The following is a 19,311-nucleotide window of genomic DNA, read 5'->3' as shown; positions in this document are numbered from 1 at the left end:
GCGTTCGGAGCTCCTCCCACCATAGTGGGTGCTGCGCGGTCACAGCCCGCGACGGTGATGGCGATGGCGGCGCGGGCTCAGGCCCGGGCCCTGGCGCTGGTGCTCTGGGGCTGGGCCCTGGCCCCGGCGGGAGCCCTGGACGCCATGGGCCCCCACGAGGCCGTCCGTCTGGCCGAGCTGCTGACCCCGGAGGAGTGCGACCATTTCCAGTCGCTCCTGAAGGCGCCGGAGCCGGACGTCGAGGGCGAACTGGCCCGGCTCTCTGAGGACCGGCTGGCCCGCCCTGAGACGCCGGCGTCCACGTCCGCGCCGCGCGGCCGGCTCTGGCGGCAGCGGCGGGCTGCGGCCGAGCCCGCGGAGGTGTCGGACGGCTGCCGGGAGGGGCTGGCGGCCTGGCTGGCGGCCAAGGCCACCACCCTGTCTTGGGACCGCGTGGCCCGGGCTCTGCGGCGCAGCGGCCGCCCGGACGTGGCCCGGGAGCTGGGCAAGAATCTCCACCAGCAGGCGACGCTGCAGCTGCGCAAGTTCGGCCAGCGCTACGTGCGGCTGCCCGCCGTCCCCGGTCTCGGCCCCGGCCTCGGCCCCGGCCCCGGCCCCGGCCCCGGCCCCCGCCCCCGCCCCGGCCCCCGCCCCGGCCCCGGCCCCCGCCCCGGCCCCCGCCCCGCCGCTGCGCCCCCAGCCCCGCGCCCCCGCCGCGCCTCGTTCCCCGAACCCGACTGGGACGGGCTGCAGCTGATCTTGGAGCGTCTGCCGCAGGCGCCCTACGAGCGCAGCCCCGCCGGCTGGGTCGGGCCGCTGGCGCTCGGCCTCCTCACCGGCTTCGTGGGGGCGCTGGGCACCGGGGTGCTGCTCATCTTGCTCACGCTGTGGCTCACGGGCGGCGACGGCCCCGGCCCCGGCCCCGGCCCCGGCCCGCAGTCGGGCCCCCGTCCTCCCCGGCGCAGGCCCGCCCAGGCGCTTGGCTCGGCGGAATCGAGGCCGCTCCTGTCTGCCGAGCGGCTCCAGCCACCGCCGACGAGGGCCTGGGCCGCGCGCCGGCCGGGTCCCCCCTCGCCTCAGTGTCCCCGGCTGTGAGACGGGAGCGCTGCCCTGGCAGAGAGCCGCCTTCGCCCTGTTATAAACATTACCAAATCCGCAAAGGAGGGAGCAAGCGTTGGTTTGTTGGAAATAGCCGCATCGTCAGCGGGGCTGCCCGGGGAGAGGAGGGTCTCGGTGCCCGTGTCCCCCCGGTGTGGGAGGCGGGCCGTCCCGTTTGCCAGCTGTACTGCCTTCTTCTCTCACGGGGATTCTTGCACCGACAGCTACCACTTAGTGAGAGCTGACCGTCCGCCAGGCCCCGTGCGAAGCAGTTACCTACATGATTTGACACACTTCAGAACCCAAGAAAAGCAGGTGTGCTCCCTGTGACACGTAAAGAAAACGGGCCACAGCTAGTTAGTGGCATATCAGGGTTTTGAATCCAGAGCGGCCTGAGGCTAAAGTTGAACTCCAAAGGGTATGATCTGTGACCTAAGGGAGCCGGACAAGATGTGGAGTTTCTGCTTACTGGGATGCCCGGCTGGAGTTGCATGTGTCCCCCACTTTTAGGGGCTGCCGCCTCCAAGCTGCTCTCCCTACTCAGACAAGACCTCCTAAATGGAGGAGACAGTAAGACCTACCATACCTGGAGGCCCAAACGTTTCCCACCCTCCTGAGTGGCTGGGGCTCTGCCAGCCCATATGAGGAACTGAGGATGGGTGAGTCCTCAGACTCCGTCCCCTGTCTCAGGGGAAGGCAAAGAGGATAGCTGTGGGGTCTTGCTGGGTGGGAGAGCCTGACTCCCCCCGTCCACCCCCAGCCGAGGGTCTTTGGTGTGAGAACAATGACAGAATGACAGGCCAGTCCAAGAGGAGAGTTGAAAACAAGATTGACGTAACCCTTTATTGCAAATTCTAAAGTAAAAAGATGTACAGTACAAAGTAAAATTGAAATTTCAGACTATAAACTTCCAATCCACTTATGCATTCTCATTTCTCAAGCATTTCTGCCATTTCCGCGTAAACGGAACAGGGAACAAGTCGAGGGGGTGAGGGAAGGAGGAGATACAGCAAGGGAACAAAATTGTCTAGAATAATCACAAACCCCAGAAGCAAGTGAAAGGAAAGACATTTTCTCGACCTGCTGTCCTGGTGATGAGAAGCGGGGGTGGTTGGAGCAGTGCAGTTTAAAATGGCTCTCAGAATAGCAGCATTTATGGTACCATTTCATCTTTCTTAAGTCCAAATAATACTTTGCCCTTCCCTAGTGCCTTTGCCTCTGTATCTCAAAACACTTTACAAAACATTTAGTTAAAGCCTCACAACACCCCTGTGAGGTAGGTCAGTATTATTATCCCCATTTTACAGATGAGGAAACTGAGGCACAGAGAGGTTAAGTGACTTGCCCAAGGCCACACAGCGAGCCAGTGGTTGAGCTGGGGATGGAACACAGGAGTTCTGTCCCTTTTCTGGAACCACTGGACCACGCTCCCCTTTACCTATATACATTCTTCACACACACACACCACACGTGCACACCCGCCCACCCCACCCCACTTAGCCTCTATGTACAGCAAACAGCAGTGGGGGGCAGGGGCAGGGGGTGCCTCAGGAGCATTTTCATGGAGGAAATCTTGGTAATCTTGGAAAGGAACTCCAAGAAAGCACAGAGCTGAGCCACAGTGCAGACTTCTGTGCACACCTTGGGCCCCTCCCGACCCAGACTTCCTCTTCTCTCCTGATGTCCCCCTGGCTGGCTAGTTGCAGCCGATTCTTTAGGGGGTGGGGGTACCTGAAAATGAACGAAGCTTTTTGCAAAACTTTGGGCAACATCTGAGAAAAGAAAGGGGCATCATTACAGAAGATGCCCAGGACTCAAGTCACAAAGTCATAACCCATGGCAATCTCACCTCCACAGCAGGCCTGGAGGCTGGGGCCGAGGGGAGGAGGATGGGGACTGACCTACCAGCCATCTCTCTCCAGAGTGGAGCTACTGGAGCGGACTAGAGTGGGCACTTCAAAATCCTCCTGAGAGTGTTCCTGGACGGGGAGACATGGCCTAGAGTGGGATGTCCCCAAAGCAGGGCAGGGTGAGGGAGGGGAGCGGTACTCCTCTTCCCTGCACAAATGTGAACGAGACCAGCCGTAGTCTGCTGGTGTATGTGTTGGGGTGATGGAGGGCAGGGCCCAGCATTAGCTAGCAGAGTGGAGACTACTGGGCATCATGCTTGCCCAAGCTTTGGGGCATTAGGATAGGGTTTTTTTGTTGTTGTTTTTTGTTTTTTTATTTTAACATACTGGTGAAAAAGGCAGAAGTGAGGCCAGTACGGCTGGGTTGGCTGACGTCATCTCTGGGGGCTCTGCCAGGTGGACTGGTGAAGAAGGGGTTTCGTGGGCCTGGAAGCACTGGCCCGGGAGGGGGAAGAACGCTACATGCAATGGGTAAGTGCTGGGTGGGGAGAATCTGCAAAGGCGGGAGGGGGTGGGTGGGACCTTGCTCTTCTCTCCAATCTTTACTTCTCAGCCAGAACTTTTCTCCCTTCTGTTCCCCTCCTTTCCCCAAATGTGCTAAGGTCCCGATTCCCAGACCCCTCCCAGGACTCAAGAATTGGGATAGTCAAGCAACAAACGGACACCAAGACAGGCTTCCCTTGTACAGCAAAAAGGGTCATTTTTATTTTGTTTCCTTTTGGCTTATAGTAGTGATGTACTTTTTTTTTTTTTTTTTTTTTTTTTTTTAAATCATGTCTCATTTAGAGCAGTGTTGGCCTCCATGCATTCACTAATACACTAATCTTCACTAGTGGTCTTTTACAAGTTTACACTGGTTGCGGCGGAAAAGAAAAGAACTTTGGGCACTGTCATTCTGGGGGCTGTGACTGGGCGCGACTGCTTATTTCTCCCCAGTCAACTTCTGACGCCAAAAGTGGTTCATTTAGAGAAGTGGGAGTAGGTCATGTTGACTCAGGACGTTTTCGCTGCTCTCACCCTCTGCTTTAAACTATGGAGTCTCCTCAGCCTACAGCAACAAGGAGGTTAAGGGAAGAAGAGGGGAAAGTGTTTTTCACACACAAACCAGCAACGGTGTCAGCTGCTGCTCAGTGGCTTTGGCTCTGCATTTTAAGTTAACAGCCTCGCACATGTCTTTTTGCTTTTTGTCCTTTTTTTAAAGGTGGATTGTGGAGTATAAATACTGCACCAAGGACCTGGCTACAAAAAATAAATATTTATATTATATTTATATATCTATATATATATATGTGCAGTGATACTGTGGCTGCGGCTGCTTTTGATTGGCTTCGTTAATATTTGGCAAAGCGTTGCCACTTACCCACTCAGTGAAGGCGCACGGAAACGTCACCGACTCAGTTCAGTGCCTGTTAACTGCGGGTGTAAACTGCTGGTGATGGTGTCATTTACTACCAAAGAAGTGTGGAGCAGGGCGGGTGAGTGAGAGAGTAAGCGAGCGAGTGGGTGGAGGGGCGGTGGGTGAGGAAAAAGAAGGTAGGAAAAGTTAAAAAAAAAAAAAAGTTGAAACATCAGATAGAGTGGGGGGGGCTTCTTCCCTACGAAGCTGGCTGATGGGTGTCAGATACCAAGGCCCATTTGTGTGTTACTGAGGAGATAGCTGCTGAGGGTCTGGGGGGAGGGAAAAGGTCAGATCTTAGAAAAAATCTCATTAATATGCTCTAGTAGCTTAATGACATCACTAGCATGAGCGCTTGGGGGGTACCGAGCGGGATCTTATAGCTCTGTTGCCCATCCCAAGACCTAAGAACAATTATGAAGTTTAGCCAAATCTTGCATAGAAGTGGTTAGAATTTATTGCACATTGGAACAAAAATATATATATTTTTTGTTGTTTTGGAAAAGACCATTAGCAATAAAAAATTTTTTGTCTGTCTGTCTGGTTTGGGGATGTACATTGGCTGACAGCATCTAAGATCTAAGAAGAAAGAAAAGTATAAAAAATAAAAATAAACATGACAATGGCATAAGCCAGAAGCCATTTCCTATTTGATAAGTTAATAATTTGTATTTACAAAAAGGCATGCCAATAAAATAAAATGATATATTACAGTATTTATAATTCTCTTAAAAAGAAGAGCCACACATGTCAGCTTCTGTTTTGTGCTGTTTACGATGTAGCCTGTACATATTACCATACATTCGTCCTAGCAGTTAGCAGGGTCACTGAGAGAAATGCTTTTCCAGCCTGGTGTCGGGGGATAGTACAAAAGTCCTACGGAGGAGGCCGCAGAAGCAGGCTGACGAGAGTCAGGCAGAGTTTCTAACGGTCCGACAAGAGAGAAAGCTCTGCTTTGGCTTGCTGTGGTTTGTTCTATGCAAAACTAGTCAAGTGGTTGGTACAATCACACCAGAGTGCTTCTACAGCAAGGCAGATGGACGTGTCTGATTACAGGATGCTTTCAGTCCCCCTCGGTTTTATGGTTCGGGAAGAATTGGTTTTGATTTGGTTCGCTTGCTCAAGTCTCCTCGTTCTCTGTGAGGACTTCCTGACATTCAAGTGCAGCCTCGTGGCTGTGAGTGCTAGTCATCAGAGGAGAGACCCCTGGACTAAAAACTGTCTTCCCTAAAGCGGGAGATGGAACGGAAGACACTGTGTTCCCCGCAAAGCCACCCTCCAAGGACAATGGGCAGGTCGCTAAGCAGATGGCACAACTGTGGAGAGGGAACTGTGCGGGGGCCGGCGTGAGAGGGTTGGGGGAAAGCTGGGACGTCTAAAGAATTCACATTAAATCGCTGTCTCATGAGAATCAGTGCAATAAAGAAACCAAGTGGGCTTGGTTCAGAGGCGGCTCCATCTCTCCCTCAGGTCCCACCAGTGACTATTCTATAATGCACGGAAGAAACCACCGCCACAGCCCCCAGGGCTGCTGCCCTCACCCAGCTCTGTAGGTAAGGAAAGCCCCGCTTGGTGCAAAAATGAGATGGAGGCAAGAGGAACCATGCAGTGTGTGAGCTCGCGACAAGCCCTCTGTAGAGTGGGGAGGCCCGTCGGGAAGATCTGCACGCCTCTCCAGCGGGACCCGAGCCCGGAGAAAGCCACAGTGCAGAAGGACAGGACACTGAATGAAGTGAGCACCCCAACCCCCATGAAAGTTTTTCAGTTCCCCAAATTGCCCCCTAGAGATAAGGTGCCACTTTGAGTAGCAATTTTATCTCTGCCCCAAGTAAGTGTCAGTTCTCCAGTATGAAGGCTAAACAATCATCATAAATATTGCAATACAAATGAACTTTTTTTTTTTGGATTTTTTTGTTTTTAGCCCTAGGATTTGGTTTTACAGTGACATTATTAATACAAGCCATTCGAGATCAAAGTTTCCCCATGGAGGGACACAGAGCAGCATTTAAATAGTTCATCTTTCAAAATGTGCAACAATGGCTGTATGTTAGAGACGTCTGTTAAACATACACACACAACGGATCCGTCTGCTTGTTGGACTGGGTTATTTTTTTGGTGGTTGTGGTCAATTGGTCGCTTATGTTTCCCTACCCAGAAGGTGTATGAAAGACTTCTAAGAATTCATAAGGATTTGCAGCGGGTATGGAACTCTTACCATTTTTTTTTTTTCCTCCAAATACAGTGAACGGTGCAGGGCTGGGTCCCGTCTGAAGGCTGACCCAGTGCAGGGGACAGGATTAGTAGTGTCCTGTGGTGTATGGTTCTCATGCATGACTTCTGATCACGGCATGCCATCATGCAAATCATTTCTACGCATTGAACGAGCACAATGTTTGGAATTGGCCTGAGCAAGTCCTCCTCAGCCTGAAGAAACCTGATTGTTTCCCCCACCCATCTCCAAACCACGTGAAGCCCATGTGGAGAAGATGCGGTTTATGTCAAAGAAACTGACAGTTGAATGCCATGGGCTAGATGTGAGTGTGCGTGTGTGTGTCTGTGTGTCTGTGTGTGTGTTTTCTTTTTGCTGCTTAGCTTAACTAATGTAAGAATGCAAATACAGTTTGCATGAACAAACAAACTTTTAAAGTGATGCTTTCTGCTTCTGAGAATCACCAAAATGAAAAAATAAAATCCCTTTGGCTGCAACGGAAATCTGCTGGTCCCGGCAGCCTCTCCTCTGGTTTTTGTATCCTGTTGGTTTTGTCCTAAGTTGCATTGACTGATGTGGAACATGCAGTAATCACCTGCCCAAGCGTTAGAAAATCTGTGAGTCCGGGGAGCAGGGTCCTTGGCCCTTGGCAGGTCACTGCTCAAGATGCAACCGTGTTACATGGTAAGCAGACTACGTTTGGTATAGATCTTCAGTTCAAGTGTCTCCACAGCTGTTCTGCATTGAAAAGATTCAGGAAGTTTGTAAACAATCTTTCACTTGCAAGTTTTACATCTGTACAATATTTAATTTTTGCTTTCCTCTAACACTTGGATTCTCTGACCTCTTTTTGTCTTCTGGCCCTTTCCCTTCTCCCTTCCTCCGCCCGTTGCTGTTTTTCCTTCTCAGGTTTAGTTACGCTGTCGTAGGACGGGAGGGAGGCTGTGGATGGGGTGCTCTCCTTTTTCTCCCGGTGTGTGCCTCCATTCTCCAGCTTATTGGAAGTGGTCTTTTTGCAAATGAAACCCCGCCTTGCTAAATGTCCCCGGTAGGCGCGCTGCAGGACCACGGCCGACACCTCCTCCTGCTTGCGTCTCAGTGTGGTCGTGATGGGCTCGTAAGACACTTTGGAAGGATTGGACGCCACGAACCGCTCCTCCATCTGCTGCCGGAGGATGTCCAACTCCCCGCTATCTCCCAGGACCCGCTTGGTGAAGGCAAAAAGGATGTCCAAGCAGTGGATGCGGTCCCCGCTGACCATGGGCAGGTCCATGGCAATGAGCTCGATGGTGTTGGGCTTGGGCACTCGGAGAGGGTGCTCCAAGGCATCTGCAAAGTCTGCCAGCTTACAGTACTCGATGAACTGGGTGGCATCGGGGTCAAACTTCTCCCAGATCTCGTAGAAGGTCTCAAAGTCATCCTCACTCAGAGGGTCGGCACTTTCCTCTGTGGCTACACTGAAGTTCTCCAAGATGATGGCAATATACATGTTCACAACAATCAGGAAGGAGATGATGATGTAGCTTACAAAGAAGAAGATGCCCACGGAGGGGTTCCCGCAGTCACCCTTGAAGCCACTCCCTGGGTGTTCCTTATCCAAACTGCAGTCAGGGGGGCGGTTCAGAATGGGCAGCAGCAGGCCGTCCCAGCCAGCCGAGGTTGTAATCTGAAACAGGCAGATCATGCTATTGCCAAAGGTCTCAAAGTTGAACATGTCATCGATGCCAGCCTCGTGCTTTACATACGCGAAATTGGACATCCCAAAGATGGAAAAGATGAACATGACCAGGAAGAGCAGAAGGCCAATGTTGAACAGAGCAGGCAAGGACATCATTAAGGCAAAGAGCAGGGTCCGAATCCCTTTGGCACCTTTGATCAGACGCAAGATGCGCCCGATACGGGCCAATCGGATGACTCGGAATAGGGTTGGGGAAACAAAGTATTTCTCAATTATATCAGCCAGGAACATTCCTAAGAAGAGGACAGAAGAAGAAATGTTACTGAGACTGGAGACCCCTTTCTCTTAGGTCACCTGGCCCTGGAGCCCTTGTGTCCAAAGGGCTTCACAGAATGAGCGCCTTACCATTCAATTGGGACTCTCATGATGAAAAAAGAAAATCACCTGTTTCAAATGTATGCAAAAGCAGAGGAAACAATAACATAGACATCTATGCACTTCACATCCAGATTGAATAGACGCAAGTAATTTTACCAAATTTGCTTCCTCTCTTCAACCACGGTCCTGCAGATGGTGGAGTATCATGCCACTTTCTTCACAATTTCACTACAGAAGAATCCACGCTATCATAGTTAGATCGATAGCATCCTAGTATCCTACTATGTTGAAAGAATTGTACTGTATCTTTTTAGAACTTTCTAGAAGGCAAGGTATTTCGATCTCTAACTTAATTTCAGGACTTTGCATTATGCTTGTGAGATTGATCTCTGGTATTACACTAATTCTGGATTATTCATTTTTATGGTTGAACAGTATTCCATCTCATGAACATGTCCTCATTTATCTGTTTTCCTACTCAGGAACAATTAGTTTTTTTCTCAGTTTTGTGCATGTGTGATTTTCTGAGGTGTTACTGATTCCCCTCCGAAATGCTAACAGATTTCCACATCCGCACACAGTGAATGGGAGGGCTTGGCACCACCCAGGACCTCATGCCCCTAGGCTGTGGTGTCTTGGTTATTCTGCTATGCCACGAATTTTCAAAATATCTTCTTCCCGGCTCTGAAAAGACATTTTTTGTTTCTTATTGTCCCGTGTCCCTACCCTGCCAAAGCAGCCAAGAAAACTAGAGGGGATCTCTCAGGAATGGCTTTTCACTCAGAGCTTCTAGATTTTGTGTTTAAAGCCATAAATCAGAAACAGCATCAGCAGAGAAAAACGTCAAGGCATAGTAAGTAGGATATAAAAGGGGAGGGTGACTATGTAAACCCAGAGGGCCTTTTTCTGTTTACACTTATCTGGGGGTCCACCTCAGCCAGACCACTTGCCTTGAACACTGCGGAGCAATCATGGGAGCCCAGTGAAGGGCCACGGAAGGGAGAGGGTATGCCAAGGTTGCAACTGAAGGGAAGGCAATGACGTGCCCTCTTCCTTCAGCGCCTGCTCCTGCTGCTGAGGCCCCGATGAGACAACACGAGCTTCTACGGACAGGAAGGATTTACTCTGAATAAGGAAATATCTTTCAACCCTAAGGGTTCACAAATACTGGGATAATGAACTGCAGAATACTGGGCAAACCCCTTATTTGAGTTCCTCCCCACCTTTTCTTTTCTTAAAAAGATTTATTTAGTTTAGAAAGAGAGAGACTCTCAAGCAGACTCCCCACTGAGCATGGAGCCTGCTGCAGGGCTTGACTCGGGGCTCCATCCCACAAACCAGAGATGGTGACCTGAGTCGAGATCAAGAGTTAGATGCTTAGCTGACTGAGCCACCCAGGCGCCCCACTGAGCTTTTGAAGCTAGGATAAACATCTTCTGTTTTCTGTTTGTTTGTTTCCCTCCTCCTCTAAGTCTCAAACAGGTGTCTAACTGGAGACATATCAGAGTAACGGGCGCCACTTTGGACTTACACTCCCCCATGCATTCCTTCATAAAGGTGCCTTTGTGATTAGTCAAACTCTTTATGCGTGATTCTTTTTCAACACAGGACAAAAATCTTAACTTTAGCAAGGGACAAGATGCAGTAAGTTCAGAGAGGAGGCCGGACAGCCTCTTGGAGCATCTTCTAGAGTTAGAATTCCATGGAGTAATTGAGCTCTCAAGAAAATGTCTACCTCAGCCAGCACCCAAGATGAATTCTCAGCTCTCTTCTTTTTGCATCTCAAGTCAGTCATAACCAGTGACTGTAAGAAGTCAGGATGTATCTGGACTACTGCATTCTGGTAGGCAAGTAAGGCTTCAGGGAGAAGGTGCTAGAGTAAGGTTCTGTCTGATGAACAGGTGCTTGTCTCCAGAGAAAAGGGGAGAAAGATGGGGAGACAGCACTCCAGGGAGCAGAAACACCATTTAAGGGGTCCTCTAGGAGGTCCCAGGGCTAGTTACCCTAACTTCCCTTAATTTAAAAGGATGACTTCTATACTTTTGTTTCTGAACAAATGAATGCTATTTAATAAAAACCCTAATCACCAAAAGTAAAATTATTCTTCCCTTTGTTTTTCAGTACCATCTGAGAATAGGGGACATGGTTTGGTTTGTGGGTTTTCCTACTCAAAGACGGGTGGGCAGGAAACATTGAAGAACAGTGGACAGGGCAACATTGTCCAAAGTGTGTTTTGTGGGAGCTCAGGAGTGTGGATTTGAGGCCAGGGCTGGACTTGAACCCTCACTCACTCGCTCACAAGCCTCATGTCTTGGTCACTGCTCTGTGCCTCAGTTTCTTGTACTTAGAAGGTTGTTGTGAGGACTATAGGAATTATAACAAGCAAAGCACTTAGAACGGTGACCAGCACATAGTATGTTTCATTAAAACATGAGATACCATTAGTATTATTTGAAAAAAGGGTGCTGTGATCAAAATAAAGGTAGGATGGTATATTCAACCATTCTTTACTGTAGGATTTCCAAGACCCTTCTATAGGCCACTGTGCTCTGGGAGTCTCCAAAGGGAGATTCCATGTGTAGTGCTGCCCAGAGTAATTTAATCGTGGAGTTCTTTTCTTGGGGGGAGATGTATGAGAATAGTGCTCCATGTATCAGCACACTTTTTGATGTGCTACTCCAGCAGAAAGAACAAGAAAACCAGAAACTAGCACAGGCCAAGGGGAAGGCCAGCTGCTTTCAGTCGCCCCTGGTCACCCCCTTGCTCAGCCAGCCTGGCCACCAGCTCTGGGGCTGGTTCCCTCGGGCCTCAGGCATTCTTCCTCTGCCAGCCTACGTCAGTTAAACCTACCTGGAACTGAGCCAGTGTTTTACCATTGAGATGCCTTTTAGGAAGTCCAGGAAATAAGTTTTGGGAGGCCAATCAATAGGTCAGCATTTTGTCTGCCTGCCAGAGTATCAACCCTCCCATGCCTCTAGGTTGAAGCAAAATGTTACACAGTTGCTGTTAAGATCCAACCCGAGTTCCGCCTCTGCCACCTCCCAGCTGGGTGACCTTGGACACACAGAAGATTAAAAAACAGCCTGCTTCCTGGGCTGTCATAAGCATCAAATGAGATCATGCCAGTGAAGAACCATGCCGGTGCACAGTAAAACGAGCCCTGCTGTCCCCACCAGAATGTTCTCAGACTACTTTCATTAGTATCCAAACCAACAATCTCTTACCATTCCTTTTTCCACATTACATTGCAACTTCAGCCAGGGTTCTTTTAACTTTCCCTGTTAACTTTAAACACCTCGAAAGCAAGAGCCAAATCTCTATCATTTTCCCCCTTTAACCAGGGAATTTCTAATCCAAGACAACTATGAACACTCACTAGAAACCCACTGACCACGTGACCTACTGGGCGGGTCCATGAGATGACTTAGAGATGCACGTGGGCCTCTGCCATGAGAGGCCCGGGCCTGCACTTGACACCCATGGAACCGGCCGCTCACCCAGGAGTCCCGTGCTCGAGGCCAGGCAGGCGCCCTGCGTCTTCCCCTGCTGGTCCCACTTACCCACAATGGAGAGGATGACTACCACGAAGTCAAAGATGTTCCAGCCAATGGTGAAGTAGTAGTGCCTCAAGGCAAACATTTTGAGCACACACTCACAGGTGAAGAAGATGACAAAGACCAGGTTAATCCAGTAGAGAATGTTTTCCATCTGCTTGCTCTGCGTATCTGTCTCCACCATCATGGTCACCATGTTAAGGCAGATGAGCATCATGATAACGATATCAAAGGCTTGTTGAGTGACAAAGTCAAAGATGATGCCTTGGATTTTGTTCTAGGGGCGGGAGGGGAAGGAAAGACATGAGAACATTTATGAGAGCCTCCCACAATGGACCATGGAAGCTGCCCTCACCTGTCTTTTCTGCACCCCTGGCCAGCTCTTTGCTGCTGCTCTGGCAGGGTGTCAGGAGCAGGGGCAGACCCCGATAATACCCAGTATTCTCTTCCCAAGCCTTTCTAACGCTGCCCCTATTCTCTTTTGTGTCTATGCCATCACACGCTTCTGGAGGGCTTCCCGCCTTGCCAACTGCCCCTGTTCAGCCTCATTTGCTGGCCATGTCTGCCCTGACCTTGTCTCTTTTCTCTCTACACTGTCTCCCCAGAAGAGCTCACCTATTCCTACTGTGTACATGGTGTCTGTGTCCTTCAGTTTCTTAAGTTCTTTCCTCTGAATTGCTATGTTGCTTTCTCAGCAAGCATCTCTTCCTTGTTGACTCACAAGCATCTCCAACCTGACAAATCGTCCTCCTGCCTCTCACCCAACCCGCTCGTCTCCCATCTCTATCACCCACCCAGTCTCCAAACCAGACCCTTAAGGGTCACCCTTGTCACTTTCCTCTCCCTCGTCCCCCCCACCGCATACACTGCAGGTCCGACAGATTTTTCTGAATTCATCCACTTCATCCCGCTTCTGTTGGCCCCACACTAGCCCAAGCACCACCATCTTCTATCTGGACTTCTGGGAGAGTCTCCCAGCTGGTGTCCTGCCACCTCTCTCGCCTGCCTCCAGTCTCCAGAGAAGCAAGTGTGATTATTTAAAGACATAAATGGATCCTATCTTGCTTCTACTTAAAACCTTTCAACAGTTTCTCATTGGGCTTGCAACAAAGTTCATATTGCTAGCCTGATTTAGAGATGCCTCGCACAGTTCTAATCTGGCTCACCTCATGTCCCTTCCTCTAGCCGGTCACCACCTGGCTACACGGATGCTTTCTGCTCTTACAGCCAGCACTCCTGGCTCCTTCTCATCTACCCAAGGAGACTCTTCCTAGTGGGGCTTTCTCGGACTACTTTACGGAAGTGGATCCCCTATCCCAAGCTCCCTGTTCTCTGTCAGGCCTGCCGGTTGTTTTTTCTCACAACACTACAGGTTGTATAGTGGGGGTTTGATTGTTTATTACCTAAATCTCCCCTGTATTAAAAACAACCTTGACAACAGGGTCTGAATTGTGTCCGTCACTTTGGGCCTAGTGCCTGGAACTTAGTAGGAGACATCTAACTATTTGTTGAATGAGTGCTGATCACTCTTTATTAATGTCTCCTGCCATAGGACATTTTTATTTTTTAGAGCTGAAGAAAATACAGAAAATACATGTAGGTTCCTGAATGCAAAGGACTGAAGAGAGCTTCAGAAATGTTAACATTCTCCATTCTCAGTCTCATTTCCATCACAAAATGGAAGCTCTAACATCAAAGAAATACCAAAAACATTCTCTTTCTTAAGATCTCTGAATTTTTTTTTTTTTTTTTTCTTTAAAAACCTAGGAACTCAAGCTGGTGCTTACTTTGAGGATCACTTTCACTTACTGGTTTCCCAACTGTTCGGCGGGGCCTGAGGGCTTCCTTCCCCTCAGAAGTTGCGGGGGTGGGGGGCGCCGGTATGCCAGGCCCAGAGGGTGGCACTAAGTATGGAAAATGCTTAGGGACTCCCACCCTTGGTTCAAAGTAGCTCTACTTTTATTTCTACAAATTAGACTGCCAGGTGAGCTTTGAAGAGTTGTGCTGTTTTTAAATAAAAAGGTACTTTAAATGAAAGTTACAGAAGATGGAACTTCGAGCCTGGGGGTGGTGTCCCACTCTGCTGGGTACGTGGCTTCAGAAGCAGAGCATGTCCTCTGCCGTTAGAGGGCAGGCACCAACCAATGGGCAAAGCAAGATCCTAGTACCCAAATCTGTTTGACAAAAGGTTCAGTTCAAGACTGAAAATCAGGACATTACACTCCTAGTTTCACCCTCTTCTTCTCCCACAAATAGTCAGGGTACTATCTTGTCTCGCAAAGACTTACTTGCTGGGCAGAGAGCTGAGAAGATAGTGGTCACATCCTATCTTGCAGTGGGAGAAAGAGACCAGCTTTCATTTTCACTTTCCTTTGTCAATTTTTAGCAGTCTTTTAAAACAACTTTTTTCCATTGCCAGAGCCTATGTGATTATAACAGGCTGATTCTCTGCTGCAACCCAGGGAAGTCTCAGAGGAAAGGTCAAGCACAAATATAAAAGCCATCCCCTACCGTAGTCCCTGTTCTGCTGTCTTCCCCAGATCCTCTGAATGGGGTGGCTGGGAGAGGATCAGAGGACACAGGCAGCCCGTCATTTACCCCTTTCTTTACTTGGCAATAATCCTACCAGTGTATTTGCCATTTGGGGTCTCACTCTGCCTTCAGCCTGCACTCACCAGGGGGCGGGGAATGGGTTTCTGCGGTTTCTTTGAGCCCAGCTTTTTCATGGCATTATAGTACTTCTTCTGTTCTTCTGTCATGAAGATGTCCTGACCTCCAAAGTAAAGGAAGAAAGAAGAGAACAAGCAATTACAATAGGCTCTCACGCACTGTGGTTTGGACCTAAGATTCAACCTTAAGAGCTGAGGGGGGCCTGACCCTCTGACCTTTCCAGAGGTCAGTTAAGTTAATAGTTGGCCCATAATGAGGTAAGACCTAGGACAACTATTCTAATTCAAAGAAACACCAGCCTTCATCCTCAGCTTGAAATTCCTGAGGTCCACCAGCGGCTAGGCACGAAGGAAATGGACTGCCCCACTGTGGACCCTCAGGGAAGGGCACACTTGAGAGCTGTGATGCTGAAGATAGTTGAATCTTCCTGGTTCACACATTTTTTGGGGACCTGCTTTCCATAACAGAAGTCTAAAGAAGAACATTTTAAAACGAAAGGATTTTCAGGTCCTAGTTATAGGCCCATTTATTTCCAACATTAAAAATTCAGAAATCCTGGTATAAGAAAACAACACGGGGAGGTCCTTGACACAGATATGACTTCTACAATGGATGACGAGAGTGAGTGCTTCAGTTTGTTTAGGAAAAATTGTTAACCACCTGGAACAAGGCAGGAAGTGAACTTTCCAAGGATGGTCTCTCAAATCCCAGTTTGCTAGTGGTGCCCAGAGATTCCCATCAGTCATGAAACTTTCTACTTCTTGCTACAGTTATTCAGATGCTGCTGTCCTTTTCACCCCTATCACTAGGCCCTCTCTGATCTGCCTCCCCCCGGCGGGAAGCCACACCCAGCAAAGACCTCAAGAACTGCTAGTACATTAGGTATTAGGACATTGTTAGTTTGGCCTAGGAAACGTGGTAAAGCACACTCTGTGCAATCCAGGCCCCACCCCCCCGCCCCTGAAAGAGTTGATGGCACTAATGTATAGTGGGGCCACGGCCACAGGGAGGTGATAATAAGGATTTTAGAGAAAGAAAGGCATTTTCTTTCTAGAGATAGGGACAGAGTGTCTCTCATCTGCGTTGAGCTCTGGCCGCTGGCAGTGAGGGGAGGAAACCTATCTTTTTCTTTTGTTGATTGAAGTTATCAATGATGACACCAATGAACAGGTTCAGGGTGAAGAAGGAGCCGAAGATGATGAAGATGACAAAGTAGATGTACATGTAGATGTTGTCCTCATACTTAGGCTGCTCGTCGGGCTGTCAAAAAGGATCGGAGAGGAAAGAAGAGAATCAGCTCCTGGGAGGTGAGGGTGGGGGTGGGATGAGGTGGGCGATCTGACATGCCCTTACCACCAGCCATAACCACCCACTGGAGCTGTTGCACAAGCTGGGCAGAGGGAGCGCTACTTTCTGTCTGTTCGGGTCATCCTCCAGGCCAGCAGGCCCCGCCCTGCCGCGACTATGCAAACGGAGAGTAGAGACTTTGGTGGAGACTATGCAAATGACGAGGCCAGGGGGAGGGGACATAGGGCAGCTAGGAGCCACTCTTGGGTCAGCAGGAAGAAGAGATGGCTCCTCTGGGGCCAGGTCAAAACCAACAGCCTGATCATCCCGAGCTGGTGTAAAAACATGATGACTGAGAGAAGGAAACTGACCTATAATCAATCAAACCAGCAATACGCGTCCTAACCCGTTCTTTCGCTGCCATGCTGCTTGCTTTCTAGCCTTCTCTCAAAGTTGTGGTTTTGCCAGGTGTATCCTTACCTTTCGGGAATCTACAGCTGCATACATGATGTCCATCCAGCCTTTGAAGGTTGCCTGGCAAACAGAGTCAGTCATTAGACTGTGCCTATTGGGGGCAGGGGGTGGGAGTCTAGGCAGGGGTCACAGAGGCCAGGCTCAGGTTGGTTGTGAACACAGGACTGAGTTTGGGTGTGGTCTCATTTGGACCTAGAATTTTCTGTTAGTTAACACAGGTCCCAAGGGGGCTTTGTCTAAGTCCCTGGAAATAACATCAAAGTTTGGCAGAGAAACATGTTGACAATGGTAGCTGGATCAATACTTTCATAAAAGATCTTTAAAACGGGCCCGAGAAGATTGCCCAATGCTCGGGCGAACTTGTATTTATGAACGAGTGCCAGGAATCTACTGAGGCTACCGAGAACATAACCAACCACCCACGAGTCATTTTTTACCATGGTGTTAAATAAGCTATGGGGGTCTGAAAATTTCTAAGTTGCAGTTAAAAAAAAAAAAACAAAAAAAACCAAAACCAAAAACACAAGGCCACAAGGCCACAAAGCCAGAACTTTCCCCATCCTAGGATTGCCTACAGTAATGGCAATCCTGCCTTCATCCCAGACAGCCCTTCCTAACTGCACTGTCTTTCCATCTACTAAACCTCTGATTTTGGAAACAAATAGTGGTTAGCAATTCAGTGTTCTCCGTTTTCTTTTTGTCCCATTTGTTTTATTTATTCAACCAGATTCAAAGTTTTTTTAGGGCACGGGTGGTTCTTTATATGTCAGGTGGCCCTAGTAGTGCCAACACACAGCACCTTGTGTGAGGTGGGGACTCTGTGAATACAGTGTCTAACTGGCTGATTGACGTGTATTGGTCTCCTGGAGGTGCTCCAAATCAGATTTAATTTGCGGGTCCCGTTTCTCCAACTGGGATAAAACAACAAAAGACTCTGGAGTAGGATAAAACTCATTCTATCAACTTTGTCATCTACTAGCTAACAGTGCTAGCTAACAGTAAGTGCTTCCTATCTGTAAGGTCAAGTTGAGAGCTTCACCTACATTATGGCATTCAGTCCTCCCAAGGACTATATGATGCAGGCACGGTTGTATTAGTAACAAAAATACATATAGCAAAATACCATTAATCAAGCACTGCTGTGTGCCAGGCATTGTTCTAAGAAATTTTAAAAAATTATTAGGGCTCCTCTTAGCAACAGTGCAAAGTATTATCACCAACATTTAACAGATGAAGAAACAGACGTGGGGAAGTTGAGTCATTTGTCCAAGGTTACATATGCAATAAACATCGCAGTACGGCTCAAACCTACATCTGACTCCAAAGCCTAAGAGCTTTCATTGCATCCTACTGTCTTGTCAAACATTCCAAAAAATTGGTGAGAGTCAAAGATAAAACTAGACATGATGGTATGCTACATAATTAAAATAAATCCTTTCTTAATGTGACAAGTTAATTTGAGAACTTTCTCTGGGTTGGGCTGACATGAGTGGCAGCATCCTAGCACTGCCATATTGTTCTCTTTAGTTAACTTAGTGTGGTTGTTATATAGGATTATTCTGCTAAATCAGAATTCCCATTCTGTTGGTGTGGTTGGTGTCTATGCACTTACCTTCTTCTCCCCACCCCCGTTCTCTTTAAATACATACTTTGCCCTGGAGAGAGACGGTGATCTCTCTGCAACTTTTTTACACTGCAGGAATCAATTTGTTGCTGAGCAGAACTCTGTCCTGAGCATTGGGAGAGATTCCCCCCGACCCCCCTTGAGTGAGGTCTTGGAGAATTCAGGAATTCTCAGGAAAGGTGTCTCCCTGGAACTGGATTGGGAAAGGACATTGTTCTCTGTGGCCCATAAGGAGTAACCCTGATTCTGGAGATAGGAATGAGAAGGAACCAAACGTGATTCCGCCAGCTGTCGGAATTCCCCAGGACTGGCAAAAACGGCAACACTTACCACTTGAAGAAGTGCCAGGTAGCCCGCACCGACGTTGTCAAAGTTGATCTTCACATTCTTCCACCTGATTTCTGTGTTGTTCCCCTCCATGAGCTTTTCGCACTCAGTTTTATTGTTGACATCTTCAATTTCAAATCGGATTTCAGAGGTCTCATTAAAGCAGTAGTGGTACTTCCCCGCAAACAGGTTAACTCCCATGATGCTGAAAATCAGCCAGAAGATGAGACACACCAGCAGCACATTCATGATGGAGGGGATGGCGCCCACCAAGGCATTCACCACCACCTGCATTGGAAGGGGGAGGTTGCTGAGTGTTGGGAGGAAGTACGGGCAAGCATAGTCTTTTGATTTCCAGGAGGGGAATGATACTGCGTGGCTTGTTTTGACTATAAAAACGTTATGCCCCCTTTGGAATTACAGTAGCTGGATGGATCCACAAGTAGGACCAGCATTTTCTAAATCTCTAAAGAATATTTTGAGGAATACTAGTAAATTCCTTAATATTTATTTCATCTAACACGAATTTCCCTGCCCCAGTTGACCTAGGTCTTCTCCCCGCCAGGCTCCAACCTGGGACTGAAAAAATTATTTAGTCTTGTCTCCCTCCTTGCCAGCTCATAAAACATAACCCCCGTGGGGGAAATCTGATTTCAAGCTCACCAGTTGCCTATCAACAGACATTCCCCCCTCTGCAAAACAAGGTAGGATTGTTCAAAATCACAGA

At 48.9% G+C, this 19,311-nt stretch overlaps 2 protein-coding genes across 8 annotated transcripts in view; one reads left to right on the top strand and one right to left on the bottom strand.

Annotated features, from left to right (window-relative positions):
* Window positions 1-57: 57 nt before the first annotated feature.
* Window positions 58-1,074, top strand: LOC116593556 (transmembrane and death domain protein 1-like). Its single transcript, XM_032347850.1, has 2 exons — window positions 58-598; window positions 680-1,074. Exons 1-2 carry the CDS (start codon window positions 58-60, stop codon window positions 1,072-1,074), a joined length of 936 nt encoding a protein of 311 aa, XP_032203741.1.
* A 2,625-nt stretch (window positions 1,075-3,699) lies between these two features.
* The window catches only part of SCN8A (sodium voltage-gated channel alpha subunit 8), a 177,710-nt gene continuing 162,098 nt past the window's right edge, over window positions 3,700-19,311 (bottom strand). For 3 of the 7 annotated variants that reach the window (XM_032348255.1, XM_032348257.1, XM_032348252.1), the window contains 6 exons: window positions 18,588-18,872; window positions 16,640-16,693; window positions 15,995-16,132; window positions 14,878-14,982; window positions 12,209-12,479; window positions 3,720-8,563 (listed from right to left, as the gene is read on the bottom strand). In XM_032348255.1, the coding sequence (XP_032204146.1) occupies window positions 7,416-8,563; window positions 12,209-12,479; window positions 14,878-14,982; window positions 15,995-16,132; window positions 16,640-16,693; window positions 18,588-18,872 (2,001 nt within the window). In that variant the 3' untranslated portion in view covers window positions 3,720-7,415. Of the gene's footprint in view, window positions 8,564-12,208; window positions 12,480-14,877; window positions 14,983-15,994; window positions 16,133-16,639; window positions 16,694-18,587; window positions 18,873-19,311 lie in introns of all 7 variants that reach the window. The other 4 variants (XM_032348254.1, XM_032348253.1, XM_032348256.1 and 1 more) reach the window with 2 other exon arrangements.

This window comes from Mustela erminea, chromosome 6, assembly GCF_009829155.1.
Source record: "Mustela erminea isolate mMusErm1 chromosome 6, mMusErm1.Pri, whole genome shotgun sequence".
Taxonomy (NCBI): domain Eukaryota; kingdom Metazoa; phylum Chordata; class Mammalia; order Carnivora; family Mustelidae; genus Mustela; species Mustela erminea.
This window is presented reverse-complemented; position numbering and strand designations above follow the sequence as displayed.

What these genes read in the sequence shown, in the direction of transcription:
- LOC116593556 (XM_032347850.1), top strand. Translation starts at nt 58, where the DNA reads ATGGCGATGGCGGCGCGGGCTCAGGCCCGGGCCCTGGCGCTGGTGCTC. An exon ending in CGGCCCCGGCCCCGGCCCCG is followed by an intron (nt 599 to 679) that starts GCCCCGGCCCCC and finishes CTGCGCCCCCAG; the next exon opens with CCCCGCGCCCCCGCCGCGCC.